Source organism: Schistocerca nitens, chromosome 7 (assembly GCF_023898315.1).
Source record: "Schistocerca nitens isolate TAMUIC-IGC-003100 chromosome 7, iqSchNite1.1, whole genome shotgun sequence".
NCBI classification, from domain to species: Eukaryota; Metazoa; Arthropoda; class Insecta; order Orthoptera; family Acrididae; genus Schistocerca; species Schistocerca nitens.
Genome location: NC_064620.1, coordinates 118,619,256 through 118,636,912, shown reverse-complemented (window position 1 = coordinate 118,636,912; position 17,657 = coordinate 118,619,256). Strand labels below are relative to the sequence as shown.

Sequence of the window (17,657 nt, the reverse complement as noted above, 5' to 3'; positions counted from 1 at the left end):
ATAGGCCTTGAAAAACTGAACACAGATCAATTGAGAAAACAGGAAGAAGTTGTGTGGAACTGTGAAAAAATAAGCAAAATATACAAACTGAGTAGTTCAAGGGAAGATAGGCAACATTAATGACAGTGGGAACGCAGGAGCGCCGTGGTCTCGTGGTAACGTGAGCAGCTGCGGAACGAAAGGTCCTTGGTTCAAATCTTCCACCCAGTGAAAATTTTAATTTTTTATTTTCAGTTTATGTGACAAACTCTTATGTTTTCATCACTTTTTTGGGAGTGATTATCACATCCACAAGAAAACCTAAATCGGGCAAGGTAGAAGAATCTTTTTACCCATTCGCCAAGTGTACAAGTTAGGTGGGTCGACAACATATTCCTGGCATGTGACGCACATGCCGTCACCGGTGTCGTATAGAATCTATCAGATGTGTTTTCCTGTGGAGGAATCGGTTGACCTATGACATTGCGATCAAATGTTTTCTGTTCCCATTGGAGAGGCACGTCCTTACGTCTACTAATCGCACGGTTTTGTGATGCGGTCCAAAACACAGACACAAAACTTATTACAGTGAACAGAGATGTCAATGAACGAACGGACAGGTAATAACTATGCAAAAATAAAGAAAGTAAAATTTTCAGTCAAGGGAAGAGTTGAACCAAGGACCTCTCATTCAGCAGCTGCTCACGCTACCACGGCGCTCCTACGCTCACTTTGTCCAATATGTTGCTTATGTGACCCATGGACTACTCAGATTGTATATTTTGCTTATTTTTTCACAGTTCCACACAACTTCTTCCTGTTTTCTCAGTTGATCTGTGTTCAGTTTATCAAGGCCTATCCACTGTGCCAACTTATAACTAAATCTGAGGGGGGTGCGATGGGGAGGTTCCCTTGTAAGTAGGCTTATATTGTTCACTATCTTTTCCATTTTGTAGCACAGTCTTGTACAACAGTTTATTTCCTTGTGCTGTATTCGCAGCAGTTTTGGTTGATTCATTGTTTTGTTTCACTACATTTGACTTTCTTCTGTCTCTCCGCTTGTTGTTCACTTCCTGCTAATCTGTATTTTCACCTTCTGTGGAGTCTACGTTCAGCTACTTGTTAATGCCCATATCTGGCTTGTTTACAATGAGGGATTTTTTGTTCACTGTCAGATCTGTTGTTTACACCTGAGCTGGTTGCCTCTGCGGCAGTGTTTGGATCTTCATTAGAGTTTTTCCTCATTGAAAAACTGCCACCTGATAATTTTACAGTCTTTTTACTACTATTTTGATTGGTAATTGTGGTAGGCACTGCTTCTATGGTGTCCTCCAGCCTTGCATCTGGATTCTGCCTCACATTTATGATGTTTACCTGTCCAGTTTTGGCCATAATACAGGGCACATTATTTTCAACAACCTTTACACCTTGTCTTTTCATGCTTCTCGAAGACTGAGATTCTTCTTCACTTTGTGGCATTTCTAACCTACAGTTTGCACCAAACAAAGTATCAAGTTTTTCTTTCATTTTTTTGCTATCACTGGTAAGTTCTTTCAATATTTTAATAAGATTACTCACTAACTATAAAGTGACTGTATGTTTCAATCAAAATACTCTAACGCTATAGATTACAGGCATTATGAATTAGCACTGAAATTGTAGCCCAATTAAAATCTATTAATTGACACCTGTATAAGTGCATCCATACAGTAGTTTGCAGGAGGGGGCCTAACCTGGGGGGTATGGAGTGTTTTTAATATTTTGGAAGACAAATTGCGACTTAAGTAGCTGTAAAAAGTTCCACTTCAAACCCTGTTAAAAACCTGTGTAATACAGACTTTTAAATCATTTTCTTGGAAGGAAAACACCTGGCTACACTATAATTTTTCCTTTTGCTTGGGTATGGGTGCCCTTGCACCTGTATTGTGTCACAACAACTTTGCCACAATGACTGTCAGTTGTTAGGTTAAAGATTGGTCCCTGACAGATAAACAGTCGGTTCACAGAGCTCAACATTACAGCTGTTCAACGACACTTGTTTCATGTATGTTAGCTGCTGTTTACGATACTTGTTACAGCACATTGGCAATGGTAGATAGTTCACATATGACCTCTGCCTGGAGGAATTCATTTACAAGGTACTTAGTGTCAACTAGCAAGTAATTTTAGCCTAGTCAAAGTGTAATAATAATCTACAATTTCCTAGCACTGGCAATAAAGAGGATTGAATTTTAATGCAAATTTAAATGGGGGGGGGGGGGGGGAAAGTTGCTTCCAACTGCTTTATTAGGTGTAATCCTATTGGACACAGTGTTTGCTCTGATCTGTGAACTGACTTGCCCAAACAACTATAGAGTAACCTATAGTTATACCTGGATTCTAAAATTTGGTGCACATACACATGGTTCATACATAAAAAGCATTGGCAGATGTAGAAGAAATGATCTGCAGTATGAATTACTTTCTAGGCCATCTGATAATAAACCGCTCAACTGTCGATTGTAAAAATGGGAAAAAAGAGAGAAGACAAGAGATAATTTTCAAGTCTTTGTATGATTCTTATAGTTTACATATGTCCTACAGCTGAAGAAATGTTTTGGTTCATCATCAAGTCTGCAGTTACACATGCAAATCAGCACTCTTGCAATGGGGCCATGATGAATAAGTAAATTTTTGCTTTCCGTCAATTAAAAATGGAGTGGAATATTCAGAGGTTTCACAGTGACTGAGTTACTGCATTACACAAATACGAAACTGCTAATTCCTCTACCATCCATTGCAATTTCTTTTACGTATTTGCACATTATATACATGCTAACACACAAATACTTCAGCTGTTTCCTGTGGTGCAGAGACTCAGTCACATAGGAGAAGCACAGGATACAGATAAAGATATCTATAACAATTATTCCTTTTTGAATGTTCATACAAGTGAATAATTACGTGTCACTGTGGAGAAACAACGTTGTACATACCAACTGTTCATAAGCTGCTGCTCTGTTTTGGTAAAATGTGGCCAGATCAGTTCTTTTATCTGTGGGGCAAACACCGATTGCTTCATTGTAACACTTAATTGCTTCATCATACTTTCCTGCTTTGAAATGTTGATTTCCTGCATCCTTGTGATACAGCGCTCTTTCCAAAGGATTCTGCAACAAACATTCCCTTGGGTAATCATATGCGAATGGTTCATTTGTAGGTACAGCATAAAATTGCAAATAAAGTTTAACGTTTGCAAATAATGCTTCAAATTTATTCAGAAACAAACAGAATTTTAAAGTTATGTGAATAGTTCAACCTCGGGAAGAGTTTTCGCAGAATTCACCGAATCGAGACCTTCCGTGTCAATCGAGGTTTGATCGCCGGTCCCCAACAAAGATGATTGTTTACTTTTAGAACTCGATGACGAGTCCTTATTTTGGCCGATGGAAGAAGCATTTTGTTTTAGATACCAATAACCTATACCTAATGCTACCGGAGCACCAACTACTAACGCAATTTGCCATTTCGACCAAGACGACGTCGAAACACCAGACGATGCCATAACACACGTTACTCTGGGTGGTGCCCCCTACTGCGGTGAAAGGCCGAAACAAATGAGAAGCGAAAAAGCAGAGATTGAGCAAGGAATCAAGATGGGAAAATGGCATTAGAAGACGATGATACTACGTGGTAAGTTTTTTAAATCAAGTCGTTTTATTTCAGGCATTTATAGAAATATGTTTAGACCTTAGATATCAGTAATTCAGTAGGGATGGTAGGAAACTGTTTCGTGAAGCTGCGGTTGACAACTAGGTGAGAATTGGGTGGCTGCTGCGAGGTTGTCATTAGATTACAGTGCCTAATGAGATGGGAGGTTAAGATTAGTAGTTCATGTTTGTCGTAAATGCGACTGTTGCTGGAAAGTAGCTCACACAACGTAGGAATTTATTTTTTTTTACGTGACCTACAGATTGTGTGCCACGTTATCAAATAGTTCTATTACAAAATACGTTCAGCAATCGTAGCTTTGCCAATTCTAGCAGACGCAACAATATTGCATGCTATATCAGATGTAATGGATCAAAGCATTGTCAAGATATCCACTAGTGAATTTTCAAAGTGTGAGAACAAATGAGACTTTGAAGCAACTGACAGTAAAATTGTGCATTCTTGGATCAGACTTTTTCTTCAGTTTTTTTTTATATAAAATACAGGGTCCCTTTGCATTCTAACCAATACCAAACGATTTCCCATGCCACGCATTTTCGTTGTTATGTGTAATCCATTTGTCACTATAGCTGTAAGACGAACGTATATTCCTAATGAGTTGGCATTATGCTTGAGGAGACAGTATATGCATACACTGAGGAACAGCTGTGCGATCGCTTAATAAAAGAAATACACACAACACCACGGACAACAGAGGATGACAAGAAAAAAAAAAAAGAATAAAGGTCGGCATCAACATATTTCTTCTGGTCATACCAAATATGTTTGTAAAAACCGAACGAAAAGGCAGTACCTTTATGGCACTAACTGTTGTACAAAAGTGAAAGATGACACATCTTACTACGTTAATAGAGATCAATATATGGGAAAGTGTGCATTATTGTTTTGAAGTATGTTAAACATTATTAATGACAAGGGTAGTGACTACATTATGAATACAATGTTCAGAACACACAGCTAACTGTACATTGAAGAGGGAATATAAACTGTATTTTAGCTACCTGTGCTTCCTTCCTTGTTTGTTTGTTTTGAATTGATAGTGCCCTGTCAGTCATATATAACATGTCCCAGAAATAGTTGAAATCGTATTGTGATCAGTATTCAGTAAAAAAAGTTTTGTGCATGTGTAAGTATAGATTTTGGTGAATATGTAATCGAGAGCTTTTCGGTGTTGGATGATGTGACAACGTCTACATACATTCTCTGCAAATCCTTGTGACATATATGGCAGAAGGTACGATATATTAAGGTATCTTCCAGTTCTCTTCATAGATGGAGTGTGGAAAGAATGATTATTGGTTCACTGGTATATTTATATTGGCTGTTGTAAGCCTATGCTTTTATCTTCACTATTTCTGGGAGCAGTAACATACTAGGGATTGACATTTTTAGTGACAAAAAATAAGAAAATTAATTTATTTTACTTATTTTTATGCACTAGTGTCAACAGAAAAATATTCTAGGTCAATCCTACACTTGCACAATACATGTGCACCTGTTAAAGATATGATAATGACTGTCTGGGAAATATAGAAGTGTCCGATCCCGCCCGTCTGCTTTGACCCATGACGTCACAAATAAGGCGGAAACGACCATAAACCGTGATTCCAATATGGCGCATATAAAGTCGTTACTTACACATTATGAGGATGAAAATACATCGAAAAACAAACACACTTTCCACAAAAAGCCTAATGACACTAACGGGACAAGCGCGGGAAATGTGTTTTTGGTTGGGGGGGGGGGGGCAAACTAAATATAAACAAATTTAGACACCCACCCCCATACAAAACCACACAAAACGAAAAAACCGGCATCACAAAACTCCTCAAATCCCACTAAACACAATATCATCTGGAATCGGACACTTCCCTTGACCTATATAGCTCAACAGCAGCTCCTGATCCCATAAATTAGGATCAAACACTTCCCTTGGCCTATATAGCTCAAAAACATCTCCCGATACCAATATCAAGATACACAGCCACACATTGGGATCGAACACTTCCCTTAACCTGCGCACTTAATTTTATCCGTCATATCCATTCCTGAACAAAAACAACAACCGATTAATTTTACTAAAATTACCACACGATGTACAGCGAACAACACTAAATTAACCTTCACACAAAATCGTTAACTCACTGAAGCGAATTCCACTACAAACACAGCTGACACTCGAACAATTCTGGATAATGAGCAAAAGCAAACTGAGCCCATTACAGCACACAAACGAAAACCCTGAACATACCACCAGAGAGCACAACAAACCACAACACGACGACATCTACAAACACGCCATGCTCAGAAACCAAACTCCGCGCCATCATGACGTCACACATGACAACACCCTTATGTCACGGTCAAAGCCGACGTGTGGGATCGGACGCTTCTGTCGACCCGACTGTTTGTGGTGTACATTCTTGAGCCCTCTGTCTAAAAAAATTTTTCTGTTTTTTTGCTTTTGAGTGACTACATATACTAACAGCCTCACAATTCATTTCTTCCTTTGTGGAATCTGTCACTAACTATCATTCAGAATTTGAAAATAGTATTGCTGATAAGCATAAATCAAATGAGATAGTGCAGTGTTGAGAAACTGGCCACAGATTTGGGAGGATCAGGGTGGTGCTTCCACTTTCCAGACATCCTGATTTAGCTTTTCCTTAGTTTTCACAAATATTTTTGTGCAAACATCATAATGGTTCCTTCAACAAGGTGACAGCAAGCCTCCTGAGTTATTCACATTAAATATATCTGAATTTACGTATTTGCCTGTAACATTTTATTTTTTTCCATTGTGTCAAGTTGAGAAATCCTACAACATTGTATTAAAATGTCTTTGCGTGAATAAACCGCTATACACCCCTGTAACACATGAAATGAAAATTTCCTGCAGTTTAATAAAGTATTAAAAGTGATTGTAAGCCAGGAAGGAGATGCATGCTATTAAAATGAGATTTCCAGTAAATGATAAAGTGCAAAGGCACAAGTAATTTCTTTACATCCTTAATTCTCGTAACTCTTATAGTAAGAGAGATATATGATATACTGGGTGTCTCACCCAAGAGTCATGCATTTTCTCTTGTGTTTCAGCAGATATTTGCAGTTTCATTTTTGCATTGTGTAGTGCTCATCACCATCATTCATGCAGTGTGCAGTGTTCAACGGAAAGCATCAGCTCATTTCCCGTTCAAACAAAATGATTTTTAAAGGAGAATTTTGCGTGCCCATTCGTTAAGAGTGCTTAAAGATTAGTCTAGTGCAATGTCTGTTTTATTGATATGTATGAACTAGTAAAACTCTTAAGATAAACCAGTATTTGAGCTAACACCAAGCACACACCACTACTGCATCTATGTTGGATTGCTGTGTGTTTTGGTTGGCAGGAGAGCCAACACCGTGTTACTAGAGGAGGCAGAAAGGCACGCGTTTTAGCTCACACAGGCTGGCGTGAGGTCTGGAACAGGACAAGGAAATTAGAATTTAGAAAAACGGACGTAGCTGGTGGAATACTTAACTTTAATCCGTTAATGAAGAACGTCGGTCTTGACGGTACATGAATCAGTATCAATAGTAACTGATAATGGCGCCTTGCTAGGTCGTAGCAAATGACGTAGCTGAAGCCTATGCTAAACTATCGTCTCGGCAAATGAGAGCGTATTTTGTCAGTGAACCATTGCTAGCAAAGTCGGTTGTACAACTGGGGCGAGTGCTAGGAAGTCTCTCTAGACCTGCCGTGTGACGGCGCTCGGTCTGCAATCACTGATAGTGGGGACACGCGGGTCCGACGTATACTAACGGACCGCGGTCAATTTAAAGGCAAGTGTGGTGTCTGGCAGTGACACCACACTGTGCATTCTTTGTGTTTTACTGGCCTCTCTAATGCCTATCAATGAAACAAATATTGGGTTAGACTAGTTTGGGAGCACTGTATCGAATGAGTGTTTAAAATTCATATTTAAAAATAATTTTGTTTGTAATGGGAAACAAACTGACACTTTTTGTTGACTGTGGATGTCACATGAAAGATGTGATAAGAAATAATTGTTTGGGCTGACTGCAGTCACACAGTGCAAAAACAAAATTGCAAATATCTGCCAAAATGCCAGGAAAGATGCACCTGACAACTTTTCGAAGGAACACTTAGTAAGTTTGCTTACTATATTACGCTGTAATGGGAACTGTTTTGTGAATACAGCGGATGTGGCATCATCCTGAGAGCTACTACATAAGTTATTGTAACCCCACTGAAAGAATTTTGGTCCTCATTGACCAACACCTCCATTCAGTTGCCCATAAACTTGCCTCACATGTGAAAGATACGAACCACTTCCTTCACCAACTCTCCACCATCCCCTCCTCTGTACCTCTTTGGTCCCTACTCGTCACTGTTGATGCCACTTCCAAATACACCAACATCAGTCATGCCTATGGTCCTATCCGTATTGAACATTACCTTTCCCAATGCCCTTCAGACTCCAAACCCACTACCTAATTCCTCATACACATTACTAACTCCATCCTAACTCACAACTAGTTCTCCCTAGAAGTGACTGTATACAAACAAATCCACAGCACAGCCATGGGCATTGCATGCTCCTATCAAGCTTGTTTATGGGCATCTACAGGAGGCCCTCTTAGTCCCCCAAAAAGCCATACCCCTAGTCTGGTTCAGGTTCATTGATGATATCCTCGTTATCTGAACTCACAAGGGAACCTCCCAATCGCACCCCCGTCAGAGTTAGTTATAAGTTTGCACAGTGGATAGTCCTTGAAAAACTGAACACAGATCAATTGAGAAAACAGGAAGAAGTTGTATGGAACTATGAAAAAAGTAAGCAAAATATACAAACTGAGTAGTCCATGCATAAGATAGGCAACATCAAGTATAATGTGAGCTGAGGAGTGCCGTGGTCCCGCGGTTAGCGTGTGCAGCTGCGGAACGAGAGGTCCTTGGTTCAAGTCTTCCCTCGAGCGAAAAGTTTTAATTTTTTATTTTCAGACAATTTTCAGTTTAGGCACTCACACATAATCAACTTTCCTCTCCAAAATTCTAGGACATGTTCAGATTTGCTTGGACATATGCGGGATTTGACGGTCTACACACAGAAAAATTTTAAAACGTTAAAAACATGTGTTATGACTGAGCACAAGGAAAACTGTGAAACTGTTGCATTCATTTGTTGCCGTTTATGTGACAAACTCTTATGTTTGCATCACATTTTTGGGAGTGATTATCACATCCATAAGAAAACCTAAATCGGACAAGGTAGAAGAATCTTTTCACCCATTCGCCAAGTGTACAAGTTAGGTGGGTTGACAACATATTCCTGTTATGTGACGCATATGCCGTCACCAGTGTCGTATAGAATATATCAGACGTGTTTTCCTGTGGAGGAATCTGTTGACCTATGACCTTGTGATCAAATGTTTCCGGTTCCCATTGGAGAGACACGTCCTTCGTCTACTAATTGCACGGTTTTGCGGTGCGGTCGCAAAACACAGACACTAAACTTAGTACAGTGAACAGAGACGTCCGTGAACTAACGGACAGATCATAACTTTGCGAAAATAAAAAATTAAACTTTTCACTCGAGGGAAGACTTGAACCAAGGACCCCTCGCTCCGCAGCTGCTCACGCTAACCACAGGACCACGGCGCTCATGGGCCAACGGTATCCTTGATGTTGCCTATTTTGCACATGGACTACTCAGTTTGTATATTTGCTTATTTTTTTCATCGTTCCACACCACTTCTTCCTGTTTTCTCGATTGATCTGTGTTCAGTTTTTCAAGGCCTATCCACTGTGCCAACTTATAACTAAATCTGAGGGGGTTGCGATGGGGAGGTTCCCTTGTCAGACCCACGACACACTGTCCTCATTCCTTCACAGTCTCAACACCTCTCCCATCCGCTTCACCTGGTCTTCCACAACCCAGTGTGCCACCATCCAGGGCATTGACATCCTCCTCTCTGAGGTGTCATCCACATGTCTGTCCACGTTAAACCTGCCAACCGTACCTACATGTTGACAACTGTCATCCCCTCTACACACAAAAATTCCTCCCAGACAGCTGGGCCACTGGGAATGGCATATTTGCAATGACAATAACTCCCCTGTCACCAGGACCTTCTTAGAGAGGCATTATTCCCCAGATTAGTCCACAAACAAGTCTGCCCTGCCATTTCTCAACACACCCCAAATCCTCCCACCACCCCCAAGAACCAGCTACAAAGGAGTGCCCACTTCGTTACCCATTATCACTCCAGACTGGAACAACTGATTCACATCTTTTGTCAAGGCTTTGATTATCCATCACCTTGCCCTGTAATGTGGGACATCTTACCCAAGATCCTTCCCACTACTTCTCAAGTGGTTTTCCATCACCCATCCAATCTCCATGACATCCTTGTCCATCACTATGTCACTCCCAATCTCAACCCTTTGCCGCAGGGATCAAATCCCTGTGGCAGACCCAGGTGCAATACCTGCCCAATCCACCTACACAGCATTTCCTATTTCAGTCTTGCCACATTTCCTATTCCAGTCCTGTCACAGGTTTATCCTACCTCATTAGAAACTGGGCCACCTGCAAAAGCAGCCATGTCATATACCCAATCATTGCATAGTTGTCCACCAGGATGATTGCCACTGCCAAACTTTGACCAAGAGCAAAGTAGTTGACGATGAACATAACGTGCTTGATTTCAATTGTTGCTTCACTTCACAAGTCATCTGGAGCCTCCCCTCCATCATCAGCTTTCCTGAACTGATCAGATGGTAGTTATCCTTACAACTGCTCCTTGCTTCCTGAAATTGCCCTGCCCTCAATCCATGGTAGCCAACTACCCCCAAACCCTTCACCCAACTGTTTCCACACCCTCTGCCCTATAACCTCCTGCCTATTCTCATCTCCTACCCACTTTGTGTGCTGTCCTCTGCAAACTAAGCTGTACATCTTTACCCACTCCACTCCTTTTTTACTCTCCATCCCCTCCTCCCTCTCACCACCACCACTCCTCACAGCCTCCTGACACTGTGCCTGTTGGCAGTCCCGTTGCTGCACACTCTGCCACACAGTGCTCTCCATCCCCCCACCTATACCCTGCTTCCCTTTCCCTACACCCACCATATCGCTGCTTTGTGTGTGTGTGCGCGTACATGTGTGTGTGCATGCAACCTATCTTTTCCCTACATTGTAGAAGTTAGGTTCAGGACTTTTTGGCCAGGAGAGCATGAAACAGGCACCTGCTCAAGGCAGAGCTTCACCCCCATGCTCACTCCTACACCACAAAGAGGTAAAGGGACTATTTCAGTTTATTATGATAACCACTTGTTCTCAAGAAACACAGGAATCATTACATGGCTATTTTGTTCTGCGTGTGCATGAGTTGTAGGAAATAATCCAACTGTGATGCATTTCACAAGTGCACAGGTCACTGTCAAGAGGACACCAGAGTTGCATCAGAAGAATCTACTAATTTCAGTGTAAATTATGTATACCTATGTGCTAATACATTGTCTGCATAGCATTATTAATTCTTTCCAAAAGGCTCTTTGAGAGGTCCACCATTTGAACAAAGGGTAGTAAAAGTAGCAGGAAGTGCACCCTCTGCCACAGATAAAGGTGGCCTGCCTGGTTGCTTGCTAGCTTCACAGGACAGTATCTCTAAAACAGAATCACTATGCAACACATGAGAAAAAAACATTGAGCATTTATTGAAATAATGTATATTAACGTATACTCTGCTTTGGCTCGCAGAGACGGTGCAGCACTGGTGTAAAGTTCTGATCCTAATCCTACCTAACACTGTAGATGATTACTAACTAATATAATTGAAGTACAGCGTAGAATGCAATTTAGAGACTTTAAGTTCAATCTGACAATAGGTAAACACATCAACTATCACATATCGTAAACTGTCTGATGACTAGAAATGGTCAGCATTGTAGATAACATGTAGGTAACTGTAGAACTGGAGCTGCTGAACTGGAACCAATGAGAACTGGCATGCAGCCATTTAAATATTGGCGTATGAATTTGCCACTCTGGACAGTTTAGTGGCTGCGTGTTGCATTACGTGCAGAGAGGGATGGAGAAGACAATGTGCTCTGTCTGACATCCAGCTGTCGCCTACCCTTGTAACTGTCAACGCTGAGATAAGCACCGTACTGGTCCACTGTTTCTGCGTCTGACTTTCCCTACATGTAAATGCTCATAAAAATATTGCTGTCGTTTCTTAAGGTAATACTCGTCACGTTTGCTTAATGCCACTCATAACACTACAGCTGCTAAGTACCCTTAGCATACCAGAAATAATGTTAAAATAAACACTAAAAGTTCTGTGCACACCCTGAAGAGCACATATACAGATAAATTCAGTAGAATGACTTGGCTGAAACACAACGTGGTGTACTGCTCCTTGTCACCGTGCCATAGCAACTGGCTGACTAAGTACGAGGGCTGTTCAATAAAGAAGGAACTTTTTTTTTTTTTTGACAACATACCTTTCCTCATTCCCACAATTTTGATGGTTCTTCTCAAAGTAGTCACCCATGAATGTGATTCACTTCTGCCAGTCTTCAAATACATGCTGGAAACCATTTTTTGAGAGGTCCTTCAAAATCACCTCCGCAGCCTTCACCACTGCTTCTGATGACTGATAATGCCTCTCACGAAGGCGTTTTTTTCATCTTAGGGAATAGAAAAATGTCACATGGGGCTAAATCCGGATTATATGGAGGATGAGAGATGCACTTCATGTTAATTTTTGCAAGATATTCAGCAACAACATTGGCAATATGGGGTCGCGCATTACCGTGGTGCAGCATCTAGCGTGCTTCACGGAAATGTGGTCTTTTGCACCTGATATGGACTTGCAATGTTTTCAGGACATCTCTGTAGTCCAGTTACTGATGTGTGTGTGCAGATACAACATGATGGAAAACCATTCCTTGAATATCAAAGAATGAGATGACCATAACTTTCCCAGTAGAAGCAACCACTTTTGCTTTTTGGGGGTTTGCTCTCAGAATCAAAATGATGTAGCCAAGTTTCATCAGCACAGATTACATTTGAAAGAAACTCCGGATCTTCCTCTAACATCAGTTTTAACTGCATGCAGGTCTGCATGCAAATGTCCTTTTGTTCGTCAATCAACAGTCTTGTAACCCATGACACACAAACTCATAGCGTGTGTAATTTTTCTGTCACCTACGTGTGGGTGGCACCCAATGAAATGTTCAGTATTGTAGAAAGTGATCTTAAAGTAATTTGCTGATCCTCTCTCACAATGACAGCAGCAGTGTTGATGTTTTCTTTTGCAAGAGCAGTAAATGGACCATCGGGCCCACCTGCTTTTGAAATTGATTGTATTCTCTCTTTAAACATTTTAAACCACCTTTGAGCTGTGCTGTAGGGAAGAACAGACTCTTCATAGGCCTCCTGTAACATTGCATAGGCCTCAGCTGAAGATTTGTTGAGACAAAAGCAGAATTTCAAAGCCACCTTATGTTCCTTGTGTGTTACCCCCATTGCAATGGTAGACGATATGACCTTGACTGCCTCTCACAGGTGGGAACCAGGAGTCCCAACAGTGAAACTACTACAGCGTGTTTGTTGCACATTAAGGTAACAGAATACCATATTATTAACTTTTAGTGTGAGAAATTATGGCCATAAAAAAATTATGATCATTTTTTATTGAACAGCCCTCGTAGAATTCAGAGTGGGATTGGGCTATTCTGAGCCTACAGAAAGCTTGGGTCTTCTAAAGGAGAGAACCGAAAGCCAAGTTACTGGACACAGTCACATGACTTTTAGGTGGTTTCCTGGTGCTAGTATTCAAAGGTGCACTCAAAATGGTTCAAATGGCTCTGAGCACTATGGGACTCAACTGCTGAGGTCATCAGTCCCCTAGAACTTAGAACTACTTAAACCTAACTAACCTAAGGACACCACACACATCCATGCCCGAGGCAGGATTTGAACCTGCAACCGTAGCGGTTGCGCGGCTCCAGACTGTAGTGCCTAGAACCGCTCGGCCACACCGGCCGGCTCAAAGGTGCACTCCCAAGTGGCACTGTAGTGGAGGCAGATGTCGTCCACATATAGCGAGGGTGAGACTGTTGGGTCAGTGGTGAGGCTGCAATTAGTGGTAGTGAGTGGGTGTTAGTAAATGCTAAAAACCAAAGGCAGAGAAATCTGTGAAACCACACATTGTTTACAAACATATCTTCACTGCATGGCTTTTTCATATAGGAATGTTTAGCACTGAACTGCTTGAGCACATAAACGTACACATATGAATAGATTTTCTTGGTCACACCAGTAGCTAGTTGCTGAGCATGCTCTGTAGCATGATTCACCTCCCACTCAGTACTAGCTTCCTTGAGCTCCAGATGAAGTTACTTACTCCAACATTCTCTCACATCTCACCACCTGGACTTAATCTCTGTTAACATCTGTCTCAACTGCTTTTTTCAATTGCACAATTGATCTCCAACTGAAGTCTCACGCTCTCTCCTTTCTGTGATTTTCCTACATTGTTTAAAGTGGGTGCTAGGGTGAATCCTTTGAAGGGGCCCCACCAATTTCCTTCCCCATTATAAGCCTGTGCTTCATGTCTAATGACCTTTTAGTCAACTGGATGTTAAATCTTAAACTTTTTTCTTCATTTGCTGCATTGTGACAGCACCAATAACTAAAGAACAGTTGGTTAGGCACTCACTACTACATCCTTACTGATACACAAATGCCAAAAGAACTCAAAATAAGTGTGCGGCCGATTATGTGAGAAAACTTAAATATGTGAGAAGTCTCCAACACATGTGGAATACAAATCATTCTACAAGAGTGTATGAAAGTTCTTTATAGGTTTGGTTCCAAATAAAGTCATCTACAAAATCACAAATGTCTGCCTAGCTGGTTGTTAAACGCGGCTGCTGAAATGTGAGGTGCTTTAAAAAAGAGTTAAAATTCTGAGTTCTGTTATCCATGTGTGTTTTGTGGAAGAAAAATAAATTACAGTCCCTTCTTTCCTCCATTAGGTAAACAGACAAATCACACATACAGTTTTAAGTAATAAGGACTCGTTGAACAATTAAGAACCTTTAGGTTGAGACTAAGCCATTGGATTAGTTAGAATATATTAGGTTCAGTTTTTAAAAACTAAAATTTTGGTTCCAATTCCTGACAGCAATTTACTAAAGACTGGAGAAGGAAGTATGCCATGTGACTAAAGCAGAAAGTAATTTTCAAAGGGCTTTTGCAAAGTTTCCCAAAACGAATGAGCTGAACTACAAGCCTATAAACAAGACACCAGTTTGTTGCAGATTTCAGGAACACAAACTGATTTCACGTGTGATGTCCTTCCTGGAAACTGAATAACTGATCTATAGGGATTTGCAGCTTCATTCATGGGAAGCTTGTTTTAGGTTTTTCATTCATTAGAAGGAACAACTTATTTAGCAGCTCTCGTAGGGTGCCCAGGCTTGTTTGGTTTGAGGATTTTGGCAAACATATAGAAGGTGGTTATGCTGGGTGTCATAGGGGTGAAGAGCAAAATTGATTGAGGGGAGAGGTTCTGGGAAGGGCCTAAGGTGTTAAGCAGGGACTGGAGATTATGTTGGACTTCTGGGATGGGATCGCTCTGGCAGAGTTTATAGGAGGATGAGTCAGATACTTGGCAGAGGGCTTCTTCATGGTAGTCACTACGATTCACAGCAAGAGCGGCAGAGCGTTTGTCTGCAACTAGGATGAATAGGTCAGGGTTTGTTTTAGGGTTGTGTATGGCTGTCCGTTCTTCTGCTGAGAGGTTGGTATTTTGAGAAAGGGACCAGGGGAAAGATGGTGAGTCCAAGTTGAAGACACGAAATTCCTGGAAGGTGGCCAACAAGCTATTAGGTCGGAGGATGGAGAATCATGTTTGGATGATGCTATGAACTGGGAGAGGCAGAGTTCAATGTTGGGATTAAATTGGATTTGGTTGAAGGGATTGGTGGCAAATAAGTGTTTCCATTGCAGGGTTTGGGAGAAGGAAAGTAGTTCTTTGACAAGTCCAACATGGTTAAATTTTTGTTGGATAGGACTGAATCTACTGTGAGACTGAGAGTTTTACTGAAAAGGTTAACAACAGTGTTACAGGAGTATTTCAACTCAGGATTTGGTGGAGTGATGGCAGGGCATTTTGGGGGATGTGGCTAGTTGAAAATGTCAGGTAGGCAGGGTCTGAGTGCTATCAGGGGCTGACAATGTGGAACACTGTGGAATGGATATGGTTGGGTAGTGGTTCCCTGAGCTGGCAGTAGGATGTCAGCAGGTTTGATAACTTATGGAGGTGGTGTCTGGAATTGCTCCTTCAGGTGCTGGAGAGTAAGGGAATCAGTTTCAGAGATGTAATTTATGTAGCAGGGATTGCACAGTAGCTGTATATTGCGGAGGGAGCAGAGGTGGTTCAGGGATCCCTGTCGCATGAGGATGCACTTTTGCAGTTCCAGGTTTGTCAGTGCCAGGGCCTGGTGGAATCTAAAATGGTGAAGGTTTATTATGGAGGAAGAAATGGTATCGATAGTAAGGAATCTCTATTGTTACGCGGGCCATTGGCTGGATGGGGTGGTTCCATAGTTTAGGCAGCGTGTAAGAAACAGGATGTGGGACTGGGTTTTAGCCAGGTAAAGGGATACTTCTCTGAGCTGGCTTGGAAAGATTGAGCAGGGGTCCATTGTGCTGGAATGGCATAGGGGAAATGGGTATGACTCATAAATGGTGAAATGAAGGGCTTAAAAGGTTGTGAGGGGACCAGGATAACTTAAAAGAGACACAAAAAATAAGTCAAGACACCCAAAACCATGCTCAGCTATACAAAAATACGCACAAATACTTAAAAATACACACAAATGCATGGAATTGCACAAAATTACGCTCAAATATGTTGAAAATGTACAGAAATGTGGGAGAAAAGAAATGGATGACGTACAGGTGTGGGGATGTGTTGGGATAAGGGATCGGTTAAGTCAAGAATCAGAAGTTCATGTGTGATGGGTAGGTGTGCAAAAAAAGAACTAAAATAACACTAGAATGAGGGGTGAATCGGCTCAATAGCAATAAATATAATTATTGTTGGGATCGATTTGAGGCCTCAGATGCTGCATCAACAATATGTGCAGTCACATAGCTGTGTGTTGTGAGTGGATGAGATCATTGATACAATGTGGCTCGGAAGTGCATGCAGTTTGGAAGGCGGTGCATAAACACAGGAAAGTAGAGAAAGATTGAGTACTGTGATGAGTAAAATATCACAGGGTAATGGGATGGAAGAAAAGTCGTTAAGCAAAATCAAACAGTGGTAACTCCAATTTGGAATATCAGCAATGTGAGGAAAAGATAAAGATGACACTTTAAGTTGCAGATGGTCAAAATGAAAAGACATGAAGTTTTCTGCCAAAGCCTTCTTTGGTAAAGGAAACGCAAGTGTGCACGCATGCACCCACTCACCCTCACAAACAAGCAAATAAACAAACAAACAAACAAGTACACCTCACGCACAGATGACCTCCATCTCCGGCAGCTTGGACTGGAGTGCAACTGTCATGTAGCACGGAAGCAGCAATCTGGAGTGGACGGGGAAGAGGAAAGGATAGGAGACTATGGGTGGGGGAGAGTGCTGTTTGGCAGACATTTTATTGTCATATTAGAGAAATCCATGCACTTTCAAATCTCTCTCTGATTATGGAGTGACTGGGTACTGTAACTACAAGTTTGAGTAAAAGACATATCAGATGACCCAAAAACAAAAAAGTTTTAGTAAAAACTAGCAAAATAATCTTCCTTTGTCAGTCTCTCTGACAACATTGGTGATGTATATGAGAACTAATCTGATCATTTCTTGGCAGGCAGCAGTGCTGTTCAGGGCAAAAGAAGTGATTTCTGGCATTGCTTATCTATATAAACAATTTAGGTGAC

The 17,657-nt window shown here is 41.2% G+C and overlaps 2 protein-coding genes across 2 annotated transcripts in view; one reads left to right on the top strand and one right to left on the bottom strand.

Annotated features, from left to right (window-relative positions):
- Window positions 1–3,557, bottom strand: part of LOC126195386 (mitochondrial import receptor subunit TOM70) — a 60,961-nt gene extending 57,404 nt beyond the window's left edge. Inside the window, exons 1-2 of the mRNA XM_049933976.1 lie at window positions 3,278–3,557; window positions 2,955–3,128 (exon numbers count right to left, since the gene is read on the bottom strand). Of these exons, the coding sequence (XP_049789933.1) occupies window positions 2,955–3,128; window positions 3,278–3,523 (420 nt within the window). The 5' untranslated portion in view covers window positions 3,524–3,557. The remainder of the gene's footprint in view (window positions 1–2,954; window positions 3,129–3,277) is intronic.
- Window positions 3,528–17,657, top strand: part of LOC126195385 (TBC1 domain family member 23) — a 242,644-nt gene continuing 228,514 nt past the window's right edge. Inside the window, exon 1 of the mRNA XM_049933975.1 lies at window positions 3,528–3,651. Within this exon, the coding sequence (XP_049789932.1) occupies window positions 3,623–3,651 (29 nt within the window). The 5' untranslated portion in view covers window positions 3,528–3,622. The remainder of the gene's footprint in view (window positions 3,652–17,657) is intronic.